This window comes from Pseudorca crassidens, chromosome 8 (assembly GCF_039906515.1).
Source record: "Pseudorca crassidens isolate mPseCra1 chromosome 8, mPseCra1.hap1, whole genome shotgun sequence".
NCBI lineage: Eukaryota > Metazoa > Chordata > Mammalia > Artiodactyla > Delphinidae > Pseudorca > Pseudorca crassidens.
The window spans coordinates 66013070-66030299 of NC_090303.1; the positions used below are offsets into that span (position 1 = coordinate 66013070).

At 46.4% G+C, this 17230-nt stretch overlaps 1 protein-coding gene across 3 annotated transcripts in view; it reads left to right on the forward strand.

Annotated features, from left to right (window-relative positions):
* EEPD1 (endonuclease/exonuclease/phosphatase family domain containing 1) overlaps nucleotides 1-17230 on the forward strand; it is a 239394-nt gene that overhangs the window by 183038 nt on the left and 39126 nt on the right. For all 3 annotated transcript variants that reach the window (XM_067746709.1, XM_067746710.1, XM_067746708.1), the window contains one exon: nucleotides 14262-14313. In XM_067746709.1, coding sequence (XP_067602810.1) covers nucleotides 14262-14313 — 52 coding nt within the window. The remainder of the gene's footprint in view (nucleotides 1-14261; nucleotides 14314-17230) is intronic.

A 17230-nucleotide genomic window follows, 5' to 3' on the forward strand; every position in this document is an offset into this window, starting at 1 on the left:
ATGCATCAGTAACAAACAAACAAACAAAAAAGATGGATTGGTGGACGGTTAGGAAAAATGTGTGAGAAAGCAAATATGGGAAAATGCTAAAGGTTGTGGAATGTGGGTGGTAAGTGTGTGGGGGGGTGTTCACTGCACAGTTCTCTAAACTCTCCGGAAGGTTTGAAAAAAAAACATAGTTAAAATACTGGGAACAAAAAGAGCAACTAGATGGCAAAACCTAAACTTGTGACATTTACACAGAAAACAGGTAACATGGAATCCCACAGGAATCCCCAAATACAAAAAGGTGGGGAACCAAACCCCCGCCCTCGAACCCTTAATTATTGATCTGAGAGCTGGCCAGCATGCATTGAAAAAAATGTGTGTGTGTGTGTGTGTGTGTGTGTGTGTGTGTGTTGCCTCCATTCCCACAGGACTTGATACACATAGAGAAACACCTACAAATGCAAAAGATGAAAATGTTGGAAGGAAGCCTAGTGAGTGGCAAGGGAAGATAGGGAACTAAGATAAGACAAGATCACCCCTGGAGACACAGCCCACATGGTTCTGAACGAGTTGCTACAGGAAGACCACAGGAAAGCAAAGTGCAGAGGGGAACAGGGTCAGCTACAGTCCTCACCTTTTGCCGGGTGAGGTCATTCAGGAGGGGGACACAGTCCCCACTGTAGATACAAAAGTGTATTTGATCGGGTTGTTCCTCATACCTCCCCCAGTGAAAGCCAAGGAATACTGTAACCAAAAAGGGTTCGGGAAAAGCAGTTGGGGGAGGGTGGTGAAAAGTATTTCTTCCTGCAGGAAAAATTATCTTCTGATGATATTTGCAGCGTTTTCTGATTTGTATTAGCCAGATGTCTCCTTTTTGTGTAAACATGTGTTGAAAAAAATTGAGGGGGAAGGCTCAAGTTCCAAGAAGTCCCCAATTCACTTGGATTAGGGAGGTGAATGGTACCAACTTGAGAGCCCCCTTGGTTTAGGGACGTCTGGACCTATGTCATCGTAACCACTTGGATTAAAAATGATCAACAAGAACCTCATCCAAGGTCTAAGGCTTCATCTCTCACCAGCTGGATGTGACACTGGGGAGGAAGTTTGGAATGGAATCAGGAGGTACCAGCCAGAACCCCGAGCCCTGCTTTGAATGACCACTTTGCTTTTGCTTATGTGAGAGTAGAGATTTTGTTTTGTTCATTGCTCTGTCTCTGGTGGCCAGAACCATGCCTGGCACACAGTGAGTACTCAGTAAATATTTGTTGAATGAATAAAAAGCAGTGAGTCCTTTTAAATCGTACAGACCAGGGTTCAGTTCCCTCGATCCCTAGCTCTTGTGTGGACCTTGCACAAGCCACAAAATCCCTCTGAAGGTGTGAAATAGGAGCTGAAATCCAGGCCTCTGCAGCTGAGAATAAAAGATCCCAAAGCCAGGAGTAAGAAAAACTAATTTTGTAGCATCCAGATTCCTGATTGCTCTTTAGCCTTGGAATCTGCAGTTTTTTACAGCTGCGTCGGGGAGGAAAAACTTGGAGGTGTGAGTGAAATAACATAATAAGGCCTTAGCAGAGCACCTGACATCTGGAAAACACTTGGTTAACAGCGTCCTCTCTTTCCCCTTCACTGGTTCTGTCCGCATTTCTGTCTGTTCCTTTTCTTCCAAATTTCCCAGGACTAAAATCACCCAGTCTGCTATAGTTTTCTCTCCTGCAGTGAAACCATGCTGTTAACTTCCTAATGGGCTTTCCTGTGGGGCCTCAGACCTTAGATTAGGCCAAATGTTTTAGCCTTTTAAAAAGTGGCATGAACTAGGCAGTTTGCTGCTGAAAAAGAACACTGTGCCTTGGGAAAGCCTTTCCCAGTCTCCAGCAGGAGCCACCCTCCCTCCACTGTCCTCCCTCCACTGTCTGGCATTGGGTCTGATCATCTTCAGCTGTTTTTCAGTTCAGGGCAAGGCTTCCTCGCCTCTGGCAATTCCAGTGGTTTGTGCTTGGGGAGATTTCCAGAGGGCGCTGTCCTGATTCCACACAGAGGGGCTTCCTAGAGCAGAGGATCTGGGATGCCTGCCAGGTAACTCAGGAGCCTGGAGGCCTGAAGCCTGGAAGGCTGAGGAGCCAGACCTGCCTCAGGGAAACAGATTCCCTTTGGGAAACTTTTCCTCACACGCAGGGTGCAGAGCCCTGCAGTTTGAGGAGGAGCCAGTCTTTCCATCTGCTGAACAAGCCAGTTGCTAAAAACAGGAGACCAGACATCATCCTGCCCTGCAGAGACACTGTCTCTGGAAGCATCTGGTGGTTCTGAAACCGTCTTCCTGTTCATCAGAAAGACACAGGCTCCACCCTGGGTCCAGGTGCCATGTGGCTTGCAGTTCCTCCTGATTCCTTCCTGATACACCTATTGATGACACAGAAAAGTAACAACAGGCTGCCAAAAACCAAGAAGGATTGACAAATACCAGGATCTTGGAAGCATCAGCTGATGTCAGTGAGAAGACAGAGCTGGACCGCGGGGCTCTGTCCAGGATGTAGCTCATGCTGTGAAGGTTCATGGAGAGGAACCACACCCCACACCCCTGAGAAAAGTCAGAAGTTACTATAGTTTATACCTTCTCTATTGTTTAGTTCCTGACTCTTGTACTTGAAGCAAATTCCAGCTGATGGGCCTCTTTTTTTTTTTTTTTTTTCCCTACTCTCAGCTACAGGCCTCAGAGGTGGGCTTTTGTAAGTCCATCTCTCTCTCTCTTTTTCCCCCCCGTATCCATGTAGAGAAAGAAAACATGGGAATAAAATCAGATGGGAAATAGGGGAAACGGGCATGATTTCAGTGCATCCCAGTAAGTCTACTCCCCCAAAGCAAAGTGCTTTAAGGAGGGTGCTCTGGGAGCTGTGCATACTGGAGAGCACTTTCTGTCTTGAGTTGATTCAGTCTCTGAGGAGGAGATGAACTTTGCTAGAGCAAGGGTTCTGAATCACTGGCAGCTGTGCCTTTGCCCTGTCCCCTCCCACAGTGGGTACAGGAAGGAGACACATCCTTTACGAAGGTGGACAGAAAATGGGACCACTGCCAATCTACTCATAACGTCTGTTGAAGTTTCATCATTGGTCTGGGCAAACTTTTTCCTTATTCAAGGATGAATAAAGACAAAAAAAGACTGCGTGGAAAAGTCCTGCAAGACAAGATAAAGGCAATAGCTTCTAAAGACCCAGAAGCAGTGTCTACTTTTAGAAAATCACCTACAACAGGCTCCAGAAGAGGATTTTGGGGAAATGTGTGGCATCCTCAGTGTACTACAAAAAGACGTGGCCTCCCTGGAACAGGAACAGAAAAACGTAAGGAAAAGATGGGTTGATGTGAAAAGGCAACAGAAAGAAAAAAACGATATGGATTAAATGAAGAAAGGTTTTGAGGAAATAAAATCCAGCAGCAGGGCTCAAATCCAAATTAGCAGGAGTATAGAAGAGTATTAATGTGTGGGAAGCTGAATAATGCCCCCGCCCACAAAGATATCCATACCCTAATCTCTGGAATCTGTGAACACTACTTTACATGACAAAGAACGACTTTGCAGATGTGATTAAGTTGAGGATCTTGAGAGATGGAGAGGTTATTCTGGATTATCCACATAGACCCTAAATGCAATCGCAGGTGTTCTTGTGAGAGATAGGCAGAGGGAAATTTGATGATGAAAGAGAAGGCACTGGGACCACAGAGGCAGAGATTGGAACGATGTGACCACAAGCCAAGGAATGCTGGCCGCCACCAGCAGCTGGAAGAGGCAGAGAATGGACTCTAGAGCCTCCAGAAGGAGTACGGCTGTTCTGATAACTTCATTTCGGCCCAGTGATACTGATTCTTAGACTTCAAGCCTCCTGAACTGTGAGAGAATGAATTTCTGTGGTGGGAAGTCACCGAGTTTGTGATAATTTGCTAGAGCAGTCACAGAATACTAATACAAATGCTATGGAAAATCAAACCAGTGATGTGGGTTCAGGAAAAAGAAACTTGAGAAACTATTCTGGAAAATACAAGAAAGAGAAAGAGAGACGAGATTTAGATGTGGAAGACGGAACTGACAGCCCACATTCAGCTTATCGGTGTTGGTGATTATTGGCATCAGATACTTCCCTGAGCTGACGAGAGACTGTGTGCAAATGTAAAGAGCTCACTAACCATATTCTGAACAAACTCAGGGGAAAGAGGCCCACATCGGGGCATACCCCGGGGAAAATACAGAGCAACAAGGATGAAGGGGAGAAAAAGAAAACATTTCACAAGTGCCCAGAGGAAAGAATAATAAAAATCAAGCTGACTTTAGGTCTGTTCTCTATAACAAAGAGTCTGTGTCTACTGAACCTGTCAGATTAGGCCACAAGGGGGTTTTTGTTTGTTCGTTAGTTTTTAAGTTCAGATATATTCATGCCTATCTGGGTTGAGAATCTGAAACATTAAAAGTTCTTTTGGGGCTTCCCTGGTGGCGCAGTGGTTGAGAGTCCGCCTGCCGATACAGGGGACATGGGTTCGTGCCCAGGTCTGGGAAGATCCCACATGCCGCGGAGCGGCTGGGCCCGTGAGCCATGGCCGCTGAGCCTGCGCGTCTGGAGCCTGTGCTCCGCAACGGGAGAGGCCACAACCGCGAGAGGCCTGCGTAAAGCAAAAAAAAAAAAAAGGTCTTTTGATTATCAAGTGAGTTTACCAAACCATCTATAAAGTTTTGGGGATTATGTTGTAACCCAACTACTTTATACTTGACTGAGATGTCTTCTGTGTATGAAGCCCATCAGAAAGACATTCTCAGACATTCAAGGGCTTGGGAAAATAAGCATGTTCCTTTCTTTAAAATGTAAAGATATGTTGCAGAAGCCGAAGTGGTAAAGCAGAATAGAGCTCAAGAATAGGTAGCATAGGCACTGTAATCAGTAAACCTAGAGAGCAGTTTAAATTATTATTAAAGTCTGGTGATCAAACAAATACAAATGTCAGAAATTGTTCTTAAAATAAGCTATAGAATGGAAAGACAACAGTATGCCTGTGTTCTGGGCCGACACCCTGGAGTGTTGTTAACAGAGATCAAAAAGGGAAGAGGAGGTAAAGGTTTGTTACGTTGCTTGTCTGAAATAGTGTTGGTAACAAAAAGAGCTATTTCCTGTATTATTCTAATCTTCAGAGAAGTGTTAATGGCTAAAGAAAGACTCTGAAGAGTATTGGTACCAATATCTGCCATTTTTGGAGGTTTACTCTGAGCTAACCAACATGCTACAAACTTTACCTTCATCATCTCCACTCAAGGCCCCAGGTGTAGATGCCAGATCCTTTCCCTCCCACCCACTGTTCTTAAGGTTCCTTAAGATCCTGCACCAGTAGGTGGTACAGCTTGAACCCCAGGCCGACCGACTCCAGAGCTCTTCCCTATCCCCTAATATGAAAAACTTACAGGTAAACACTGGGAGATCCAAAAACAAGTTCTGGAACTACCCAAACACTGGGGAATAGAAAAGGAAAACTCATCATAAAGTAGACCAAAAAAATGTATCAATAGTTTGTTTGTTTGTTTATTTTTGACTGTGTTGGGTCTTCACTGCTGTGCACAGGCTTTCTCTAGTTGTGGCAAGCGGGGGCTACTCTTCGTTGTGGTGCGCGGGCTTCTTATTGCAGTGGCTTCTCTTGTTGCGGAGCACGGGCTCTAGGCGCGTGGGCTTCAGTAGTTGTGGCACATGGGCTTCAGTAGTTGTGGCTCGCAGGCTCTAGAGTGCAGGCTTAGTAGTTGTGGCGCCTGGGCTTAGTTGCTCCGCAGCATGTGGAATCTTCCCGGACCGGGCCTTGAACCCATGTCCCCTGAATTGGCAGGCGGACTCTCAACCACTGTGCCACCAGGGCAGTCCCTGAATATATTTTTAAAAGCAGGAAAGGTACAGGGTACTTTCTCTAACCACAGTGGACTTAGAATTACAGAAAATACAAAATTATAAAATTTAAAACCCAAAGACTTAGAGAAAAGCACAATCCAAATACTGTGGAGTCCAGTAAGAGACCAAATCTGCAACTGCAGACTAGATGGAAAGTAACAAGAAGGCTAAATAAGGAAATTTGAAGCAAGGACAAATACTTACCAAGAGAAAAATTCATGGCTTTATATGTAAGAAATCATTTAAATAAATGAATATGCAACTTAAGAAGGCAAGCAGAGAGGCTAACGAAAACAGTGGGAAGTTGGAGAAAGGAATTAATGAAGATAAATGTTAACCTTAATTAATTAGAAAAAAATGGTAGGCTTGATAAATCCTGTTGCTGATTTTCTCAGAAGACCAACAAAGTAGACTGATTTCTCACAAATCTAAGTTTTTAAATGAGAAAAAATACCTATACACATTAATGAGGAAGGGGGCATGACCACAGAAGCAGAAGCAGTTTTTAAGTTAAAAATGATTACTAGTACAATTCTGTGCTCAAAATTAGAAAATCTGAATGGATTGGACAAGCTTCTAAGAAATTTCTAGGAAATGGAAATTACTGTAATTGATTCAAGCAGTTGAAAACCTGAGTAGAACAAAAACCACGGCACTGTCATCAGAGAAGTTTCCTGCCCACTGTTTTGCAGACTAGTTCTTGCAAACCTGCCAAGAAGAGTTACCCAAGCTAAATTCTGTGTAGACTGTTCTGGTGCTAATATAATAATTCAGCACTTGGCTTTGGAGAGGAACAACGAGATGCAAGCATGTTTGGCGGCGATGGGATGAAATGCTGTGGAGGACGCATGTGAGAAGAACCCTGCCTTCCCTGGGAGCCAGTCCTTTCTTCCCAGGTGTGCACCCACCTGCATCCAGAGCGATGCCCCGCTATGTTTTCCCAACCCTGAGCCAGTGGTGGGAGACAATAAAGCATTAGGGGAAATGAGTCTGAACCTAACACCCATGGCATCTTCTGAAATTTGGTGATCAAAGGAGAGAAGTCGTCCTTACTTTGCTCAGGGGAAGGTAATGTGGAGCCTTCCTTGAGAAAGGGACGTGTTCAGACAACTGGATTGACACGGTTGCTGAATTTGAATTTTGTGAAATCTCATAAGTCCCCCCACCCAGGGGCACGTGAGTAGAGAGTGGCCATTGCCGGTGGCCACTGGCCCCGCCTTCTATTCTACCTTCTCTCCTCTTGGCCCCCTTCTTCCTTGTTGGAAGGCTGCCTGTCCCACTCGCCCAGTTTTATCCTGTTGTCGCTAACTCTAGTCTCCTGCTGAAGGTGCACATGGAAACCCTGCTCCCTTCACTGGCCTGGCTGCCAGGCCTGGGGACAGTTTGGGCTGGTGCACTGGACACAGAGCTGGTGTCCCCAAGAATTTCACGCTCCTTCCCATTTTTTCCTTCAGAAGAGGTTGTGGAAATACTGTATTACAAAACAAAATCACCCCGGCACCATTTAGGACTTTCTTGACCTTCACTTTTCCCCAAATCATTGCAAATGGGGATTATGCTCTTGGAGAAAAGCTGGATCCTCTGATGATACCGTAAGGGGAGGGGGAGGGGAGAGGAGGGGAGGGGAGGGCAGGGGCGGTGGGAGCAAGAGAGAAGGAGGAAGAGGAGGGAAGAAGCCTTGAGAGGGGTGGTTGTCTGCACTTTAATAATTCCACGCACTTGGTAAGATGAGGACCTCTCGGCTTTGCCTTCTGCCCCTGGGCATCGTGCTGGGGGACTTGCCACCCTACCTGTTCTACCTCGAGTTTAATCTCATTATTTCCCCTTCTCCGCCTGTCATCCATCCTCTCCTCACCCACTGAAACCTGGCTTCTCTCTACCACCTCCTGAAACTTCTCTCTCCCAGATTACCAGCCCCAACTTCCCTGGCCTTCCTCAGAATCAGAGCCATTGCCCCCCTCCCCCCGCCCGACTTCTTGTATCGCCCTCTCCCCTTGGCTCCTGGGCCACGGGCTCTGGGTTTTCCCTCCACCTTCCTGGCGGTTCCTTCTCTGTTTCCCTGACAGGCCCTGTTCCTCTGCCTGCCTCTTTAGAGAGTAAATCTTTTTTTTTAAAATAAATTTATTTATTTTTGGCCTCATTGGGTCTTCGTTGCTGTGCGCGGGCTTTCTCTAGTTGCGGCAAGCGGCGGCTACTCTTCGTTGCGGTGCGTGGGTTTCTCATTGCAGTGGCTTCTCTTGTTGCGGAGCACGGCCTCTAGGTGTGCGGGCTTCAGTAGTTGTGGCTCGCGGGCTCTAGAGCACAGGCTCCGTAGTTGTGGCACAAGGGCTTCGTTGCTCCGTGGCATGTGGGATCTTCCCGGACCAGGGCTTGAACCCATGTCCCCTGTACTGGCAGGCAGATCCTTAACCACTGCGCCACCAGGGAAGTCCTCTGCCTGCCTCTTAAGTGGCAATGGCCCTTGGTCTTCTGTTCCTCTGCACAGGCTCCTGGGCTCTGGATGTGGACATCAGGAGCACCGTCCTTGTGCTCCTGGTGTCCACACCCAGAGCCCAGAACTTGCTGAGGGACAGCCAGCTGCTGTTCACACACCACTGAGGGATCCCACAGGCCCCAGAGTTAGTGTGTCCAAGACATAACTCACCATCAGCAGCCCACGTAGATGGTCCCTTCAGCCCCCAGTTTCACAGGCTAGGAGCTGCGAGGATATTTCCCTCACATCCCTCATATCTGTTTCTTCATCAGGTCCTGCCAGCTCCTGATCTGTCTGGAATTAGCTCAGTGCCTTTTCCCTGCACCAGCCTCCATCATCTCTTCCCGGGACCCATCTCAGGTCTTGCTGCCTCCGGTCTTGTCCCCCGTGCCTCCCCACCCCCATCCCTTCTCCACATCAGAGCCATTTTTTTTTTTTTTTTTTTTTGCGGTACACGGGCCTCTCACTGTTGTGGCCTCTCCCGTTGCGGAGCACAGGCTCCGGACGCGCAGGCTCAGCGGCCATGGCTCACGGGCCCAGCTGCTCCGCGGCATGTGGGATCTTCCCGGACCCGGGCACGAACCCGTGTCCCTTGCATCGGCAGGCGGACTCTCAACCACTGCGCCACCAGGGAAGGCCCCCCAGAGCCATTTTTATACCTTTACTGGGCATCTTCTGTGTCCCGGGCCCTCTACCACACCACAGCCCTAGATCATCGGTGGCCACTCCTTGCCCCCAAAGGACAGACCAAACGCCTTAATATGGCTTAACAAACCCTCTAAGAGGCCTGGCCCGGCCTGCTTCTGCAGAATAATCTTTCAGCACCTGCACCACGCCCCAGGCACCCTGTGTGCCCTGGCCAGCGTGCAGTCCCTGCGGGGCCCTGCCTGACCTCCCACCTCGTGCCTTTGCTCATGCTATTCCTGCCACCCCACCTCTCTGCCTTGTAAGCCCGTAGGTGTCAGCTTAGCAGCCACTTCCCAGGAAGCCTCCCAGCTTTATTATGCTCTTGCAGAGGGCCTCAAAGCACCCCGAGTTTGCCTCTAGAGAGCTCTCCTCACGTGGCTGATGTGTTACTTACCTGGTTCCTCCCTTACACTCAGAAGTTTGAAGGCAGAGGCTGCATTGTATCATTGTATTGTTGTACATCATCGTGTCCTCAGCATCCAATAGCGCCTGGTACATAATACATACCCCTTAAATATCTTATCTGCGCAGTGAACGTGTGGCTCCATTGTATCACACCCTTTCTGCATTTATTGAAATCCGCTGTGTCTCATGCACTATACTATAATAAATGCAGTGGAAACTCAAAGCGCCAGAATCCTCAGAGAAAGGGAGCGAGAGTGAATTCTTGCTTCTGGTGCTGTAGCTCATAAGCTGTTCTGGAAGCGTGAGTTTCTGTGTAGTTGGGAGTTCACTCTTGAAGTGCTTTTGCTACACCAAGAGAGTTACGTTTTATCCGCCTTTTCAGGGGTCACTGAGGATCATTCAGTCTGCAGCTCTAAGCCACCCCCCAGGCTGCAGGGGTGCCCTCCGTCTTCTGTCCCTTTAACTTTGCTGCTTTTCTTCCCTGCTGTCACTGGCTTCCTGGCACCTTCCCCATCACCACTTCAAATTACGTTACAGACCTCACTGTGCCAGCCACTATCTAGCTGAATAAGACATCTGCCCTCAAGCGCCTCACCTCCTTGTAGCTTACTTAGCAGACATTAATTGCATGCATTCTAGGTCCTTCTAAGTGCTGCCCATCTTGACTTCAGAACTTGGCCTTGAAATGGCCATTTTTCTAAATAAATCACGGCTGTCAGCTGCTTTTGTGTGATTTGCCTCTCTTCTCAAAGTCAAGTGCGAAAAAGAAATTGCAGCTCCCATCTGATGGGAGCCCTGCTGTTTTCAGGGGATGCTGACCAGGCACCAGGCCACCCGAGAGACATGCGCTGTTTAGCGCAGCTCTGTGGTCCACGTTGGAACCCAGGAGAGTCTCAGAGAGACGTACCTCCCTGGGCTTGGGCCCTAGCAGGGACCATATTGCATTCATTTTGTTTTCCTGGTGCCTGGTGCCAGTATACATTTGTAGAATTAGCAAAAGGACAGAAAGAGGGAAGGAAGGAGGGAGAAATGGAGAAAGGAAGGGAGGGAAGGGGGAGCAAAGTCGAAACTGAGAGATGAGATTCCCTTCCAGGGTAAGAAGGTAGAGGTGTCGAATGGAGGATTTGGGAAATGGGCTCATTGCGTCTTCGTGCGTGTGAAATTTCCTCCCAGGGAGTATCTGATGTGCTAGAAGAATCTGATACCATCAGTACTGAAATAAATACTCCAGACTTGAAGAGTTTCCAATAAGGTAAGAACTAACAGTAGGATAGCTATATAACAGGAAACATCTCGAATACTCTTAAAGATTATAGCTCTAAGGAGGAAAAAAACACAACTTCCTGAAGAAATCCAATGTTATGAGCAGCTGTTGCAGTAACTTCTGATTAACATGTATTGTTTCCATTTTGAAACTCAAACCTTCTAGATTTGAGTGTCCTATCCTCTTTTCTCCATCTTTTCCATCTTTTCTCCTTTGTGTTGCTGGGTTTTAGTAGTGTGAAAAGGTTTCTATTTTTTTTCCTGCCCCTACCCAATACATGAATCCTATTTGGTATTGGTTTTAGAGCAAAAGTTAAATTGGTTTAATCTCACATGTCAACTTCAGTAGATTGGTTGTGGTTCACTGGAGAGTTCAGAAAGATTCTGAAGCTGTATCTAAGTTAAAAGGGGGTGAGTTCCGTGGAAAGAGGTGAAGAGGATTGGAGAGTGTACATGCCAAGTATTTGCCATTCCCGTTCAAGAGGAAAGTAAACTGGTGAGAGCAGGGACTAACATCCTTCAGGTTTTGACTAAGAAGAGTCAACTGAAGTTGTTTTAATTTCGTCTTCATTCAAAGCCTCAAACTGTTGGTTTTCAGATCATGTTCTACAGTGGTTTGAATGTAGTATCTTTTTGTATAGGGAGAAGAAGAGAGTTGAGTGTATTAACAGTGTTTAAACCTTTTCTCTAACCTGTCGATATCTGATACCTGATCCTAAACTGGACTTCATGACCATAGAGAAGGGCAGGAATGAGAAACTATTTTCAAAATTCCTCCAGTAAAAATATTTTCCAGTGGTTATTTCAGAAGTAGTTTAAGCTTCTGAAACTTGATCTACAACTGGAGTCTCCTTAGCCTATAACTTGCTGTCCAAATTGATAACCTGGGATCTAGAGGTGTGCATTGGGAATCATAGTGCACTGAGAAGTAGCCAATAGCTTTGACCTGCCACCAGACACATCCTGGCAGACATTTCTACAAATGCACATAGCACTGTTCACCCTGGGGAAGACACACAGTCATCTCACTGGAGGCCTTCCCTTTCAGGTGGAGAAACTGAGGCTTGCCAGTGATTTTAGCTGTCCACACTGATAGCGACTTGGCCTCTAAGCCCCTGGGCCCTGCCTGGAGGCCAGTAAATATTCCTGACTGTCCTTCCTGTGTCAGTTATAGACACTGCAGATGTAGTGAGAAGACCCTTGAGCTCCCAGTGTCAAAGAGCTTCCAGTGCTGGTTGGGAGGAAACAGACAAAAGCACCCTAACAAATGTTTTAAGGTACCAGTAAGTGCACTGGAAAAAAACACCCAAAAACGAACCTGGTGACCAGGGATGCTGCTTGGAAGAGGCAGCATTTGCACTTAGACAGAAATGATGCAGTGGGATGCAGTCGGTGTTGTCAAGATCTTGGGGAAGACTGTTCCAAGCCAGAGAAACAACAAAAGCAAACCCGTCCAAGAGACGAAGGAAAGTCAGTGATTGGAGCAGAGGTTATGCCCAGGGTCCTGTCCATTAGCCCTGATGCCTGCTAACTTGTTGGTAGTGGTGATGGTTTCCTGTAGGCCTTGAAAACCTTATTGCACTTGCTGAAGTTGCTTTAAAGTAAACCTTTGCATTTGGTTGGACAGGGCTTGCTTAGCTGTGCAGAGAGATTATGAAGAATTCTGTACATGGAGGTGAATCTTATCATGGGCATAACCCCTTTTGATGGAGGTGTGTGGTACAGATGGGGCCCATTTCTGCTCCAGAGAACCTGTGCAAGTTGGTGGGGACACAGTGACCAGCGACCACAAGCAGATTAACTGGGTGGGGAAGGAGCACGATGACACCATCGACAGCTGACCCAACCCTAAACAGTCTCGTTGAGCTCCTGCTTCCTCCTGCGTGCTGGCCTGTCCAGCCTTGGCCGCCTGCTCACTGCGTCCGCAAACACTTCAAAAGCAATTTGTCACAAAAGGGAAAATACCTCCCCTGTAAAACCTGCTCCCACGTCTGAATTCCCTCACTTCAGCTGCTGGCTGCAGTCTGGACTCTGGTCCCTAAACTGGAAACTGATGAGTCGTGTACACTCGAGCCCTTTCTCTCCCCTTGGTGCCTTTGCCCCCCCTGTCTCCCTGCGGGTCACCTTTCTCCCCAGTCCCCTCCCCTGGCAAGGCTAACGCGGTCCCTCCTGCAGGAAGCCACCTCTGACCTTGGCCTGGCTGGGCTCCCCTCTGTGCCCCAGAAAGTCCACTCGGCACCCTACTGGTCCTCTTCTGCTCTGACTGTGGCCTCCAAGAGGCTGTGAGCTCCTTGTGGGCAGGGAGCACGTCACAGTCATCAGGTGCCCTCGACCACCTGCACACAGTAGGGCTCAATCCATGTACGGTAACAGATGAGCAGCTGATCAGGCCCTCTTCATAAGGAGTGATTTAAGCTATTTGTTTGTTCTCATCAAAGGGACATCAAGGGAAGATTAATGCTGAACATGGGCAACTATTTTCTTCTTTATATCCCTCTGAATTTATTCAGGTTGCTTACATAAGCAGCTATCAATTACTTTTAGAAATTTTTGTGGTGAAATGTACGTAACATAAAATTTACTGTTTCAACCATTAGTAAGTATACAATTCAGTGACATTAAGTACATTCACATTGTTGTGCCACCATCACCACCATCTACAGAATTTTTTCCCAAACAGAAACTCCATACCCGTTAAATAATAACTCCCCATTCCTCCCTCCCACAGCCCCTGACAATAGATAGAGACAACTATTCTACTGTCTGTCTCTTCGGGTTTGACTAGTCTAGGGACTTCATATAAGTGGAGTCATATAATATTTGTCCTTCTGTGTCTGGCTTATTTCATTTAGCATAATGCCTTCAAGGTTCCTCTGTGTCATAGCATGTGCCAGAAGTTCCTTCTTTTTTTTTGTTTTTTTTTTTGCGGTACGCGGGGCTCTCACTGTTGTGGCCTCTCCCGTTGCGGAGCACAGGCTCCGGACACGCAGGCTCAGTGGCCATGGCTCACGGGCCCAGCCGCTCCGTGGCATGTGGGATCCTCCCGGGCCGGGGCATGAACCTGTGTCCCCTGCATCGGCAGGCGGACTCTCAACCACTGCGCCACCAGGGAAGCCCCAGAAGTTCCTTGTTTTTAAGGCTGAATAATATTTCATCGTATATAAAATGTGGACCATATTTTGTTTATCCATTCATCCATTGATGGATATTTAAATCGTTTTCACCTTTTGGCTCTTGTGAACAATACTGCCATGAACATGGGTGTGCAAATAACTGTTTTGAGTCCCTGTTTTCAACTCTTCTGGGTATATGCCCGGAAGTGGAATTGCTGGATCACATGATAAAATCACTTTTACAACTTAGAAACATTTTTAATACTTCTGAAATGGTCATTTCAGTTCAAACCAAAGGTTACCTTGAGGTGGGAGGTGATTCAGAAATGCAGGCTAAAATTTCAGACTTTTGTTCCTGTGACTTGTCTGATGCTTGGTGATATAAAATGTTTTGTTTTTAAGTGTGGTTTTAATTTTTTCTTACAGCATCAAGCTGCTAGCTGTGCAAGAACTACTTGACAGAGAGGCCCTGGAAAAGGTAAATATTTTGTGCCTCTTACCCCAGATTTACAAGCTTAGAGCAGAGTGCCACACACAGGAAAAACTCAACTCCCTGTCACCAGAGACAGCACTTATAGCAGAGTTGGTCTGTTATTTTGTGTTCTTAACAGTCAGTGAACCTCGCAAAATTTTCATCAACACGCCCCACATTGCTCATAGGCTATTAACACTTGCAAACTCTTCCTTGCTTGACTCTTTCAGAGTTGAGTGAAAGCAGAGGCTCGCCCTGCTGTGGGCCAAGCTCTGGAGCAGGCTTTCTGTGCCTGGAAATACCGCACACAGGACGCCGCCCACATGCCAGATGCTGTGCTTCCCTCCATCTCTGCTTGTGTGTGTTCTTATCTGGGCTTATGGATGGTAGAATTGAAGCAGCAAGGTTAGGGAACTTGCCGGAGGAAAATTACCTAAGTGGCAGAGTAAGGATTTGAGCCCCAGAGTTTCATTTCCAAAACCAATGCTTTTTCTGTTTAATAGGCTAGTTCATGAGTTTGAGCCCCTGTGGGGACTACTTCTGAGCATTGGGAAACTCCCTCCCACCTAAGCCCTGGAAGGAGCTATCCAGTGTGTCTCGGTTTTCTACGTTCAAGTCAAGTACTCAGCTGGGGATCTTTTGCCAGTTATGGGTTCAAGTTCTGTGTGGTGGGCTCCAAAAAGCAGGCTGGGCAGGTGCCGAGGAGGCCCAAGTGCCACCCCACGGGCCTCCCAACTCATACCAAGCTGCTCCCCTGGGTGGCTCAGGACTCTTCCCCAGTATGTGGCTGTGGGCGTTAGTTCGAATGTATAAGGTTGACGTAGAAGAAAATGGTTAGAGAGATAAGCACCCAAACAATATTATCTTATTTGTAGAATTTAAAATGTTTGGATTAGTGATCCATCTGCTGGTTGGCACTAAAGCAAATAAAGTCTTTAAGCACCAAGTGGTGGTGGTGGGGGGAGGGGGAGGTGTCTGAGCTCTGGCTCTGAATTTAACGTCCCTGCAGCCTCATTGGTAACACAGGTAGGACAAGGGTGGGGCTGCCTGCCTGACCTCAGAGAGGTGACATGAGTCGGTGCAGTGGATGGGCGTTCTAAATGCCAAAGCACTCCACTCATATTAATTCTTAATTACTCATTGTAATTCTTTAATCCAGCCATGAAAACAGACTAAGTCCACGTTATTATATATGAAGATTCTTTGTATGTTTTTGACACTTTTAAAAAGTTACTTCTCCAAAACCAATTCTCTTCTCAGTGTTCACTACAGGTAATTGTTTTACTCCTCAATTCTCATCCACCTGACTAGTTAAAGAACCACAAGGAAAGATCTTTGTGGACCGTAGAGCTTTGCTACTCCAAGTGTGGTCTGCAGACCAGTAGCATCGTAAGCTTGTTAGAAACGCAGAATCTCAGCCCCTACCCAGACCTCCTGATTCAGTTTGCATTCTCACAAGACCCCAGGTGATTCTTGGGCACCAAAGTCCAAGAAGTTCTCCCTGAGGAGTAACATTTACTATCACCATCTCTGCTGTTGACTAGACCATCTTCACAGAGAACCTCTGAGGTGTCAGCTTTTTTGCTTTTGTGGCAATCAAGCTCCTTTTTTTCACACCAAAAGTGAAGTAAACACCATAAGTCTATTTGTAAGAACCCAGTTTCTTTTGTTTTCTTGGTTTTTTTTGTGTTTTCCATTCTTTTTTTTTTTTTAATTGAAGTATAGTTGACTTACAGTGTTGTGTTAGTTTCAGGTGTACAGCAAAATGATTCAGTTATTCATATATATATATACCTCTTCTTTTTCAGACTTTTCCATTATAGGTTATACAAGATATTGAATATAGTTGCCTGTGCTATACAATAGGTCCTTGTTGATTATCTATTTTATATATAGTAGTGTGTATCTGTTAATCCCAAACTCCTAATTTATCCATCCCCCTCTTCCGCTTTGGTAACCATATGTCTGTGAGTCTGTTTCTGTTTTATAAATAAGTTAATTTGTACCATTTTTTAGATTCCACATATAAGTGATACCGTATGATATTTGGTAAGAACCCAGATTTTATCTTTAGTTTGCCTGCTTCTTCCTTTCATTAAGAAGATAGTCTCATTTAACTTAATAGGTAGAGCCAGCAAGAATGACCTCAGTTAAACACACATCCTGCAAACCTCACACCTCTTCAACTGTCTTTGCAGCTGGGCTTCAAATGGCACCGTGCTTTCGGGTTTTGCAATTACTAAACTCCTGAGGTCCCACCACGGTAGGACTGGTCACTTCTAGACAGATAGTCTTTCTCTTATAAGAGGGAAGCTATTCTGAAGGGGTCATTTCCCTCACAGCTACTTGCAGGTTCAACCTGACCAGTAAAATATTTAAATTATGTAAAACATAATATAAAAGGCTAAAAAGCAGCCGCAGTGTTTTGGAGTCTCCAAGACAATAAGACTTCTAGTGCTTTTTCTCCATAATGTTAGACATTGTTATTATGATCTTAGCGTTTCAGTTAAAAATTACCAGCCATTTGCCTGACTTGTACTTTCCTTGGCTTTAGGTAGAGAGCCTGTCCATTTTTGGAAGTGCCAAGGCTTTCTGGGTTTCTGCAGTGCACAGAGTCTGTTGTAGAAGAGCCAGGGTCCCCTCCCAACCTCGCCTCTGTTTGACTGTTGGGCCTGGCAGAGGGCCTTCCTCGGAGGCCTGGGCCCCTTTCGTTACCCATAAAACTGCTTTCTATTCCTTCTGTGGTGCCTTCCTCTAAAAGTCTCTGAAAGTCTTGGGTTTCGCAATTGGTCCTTGATCACACTGTGAAGAGGGGGAAGTTCTCCTTTTCATGCTCTGTTTTCTAGATTTTTCTCTGCTCCTTGCTCCAGTGATCCTTACTGGTTTGGGGGCTTCTGTGTTTCACCTGCAGGGAGAGGAGAAT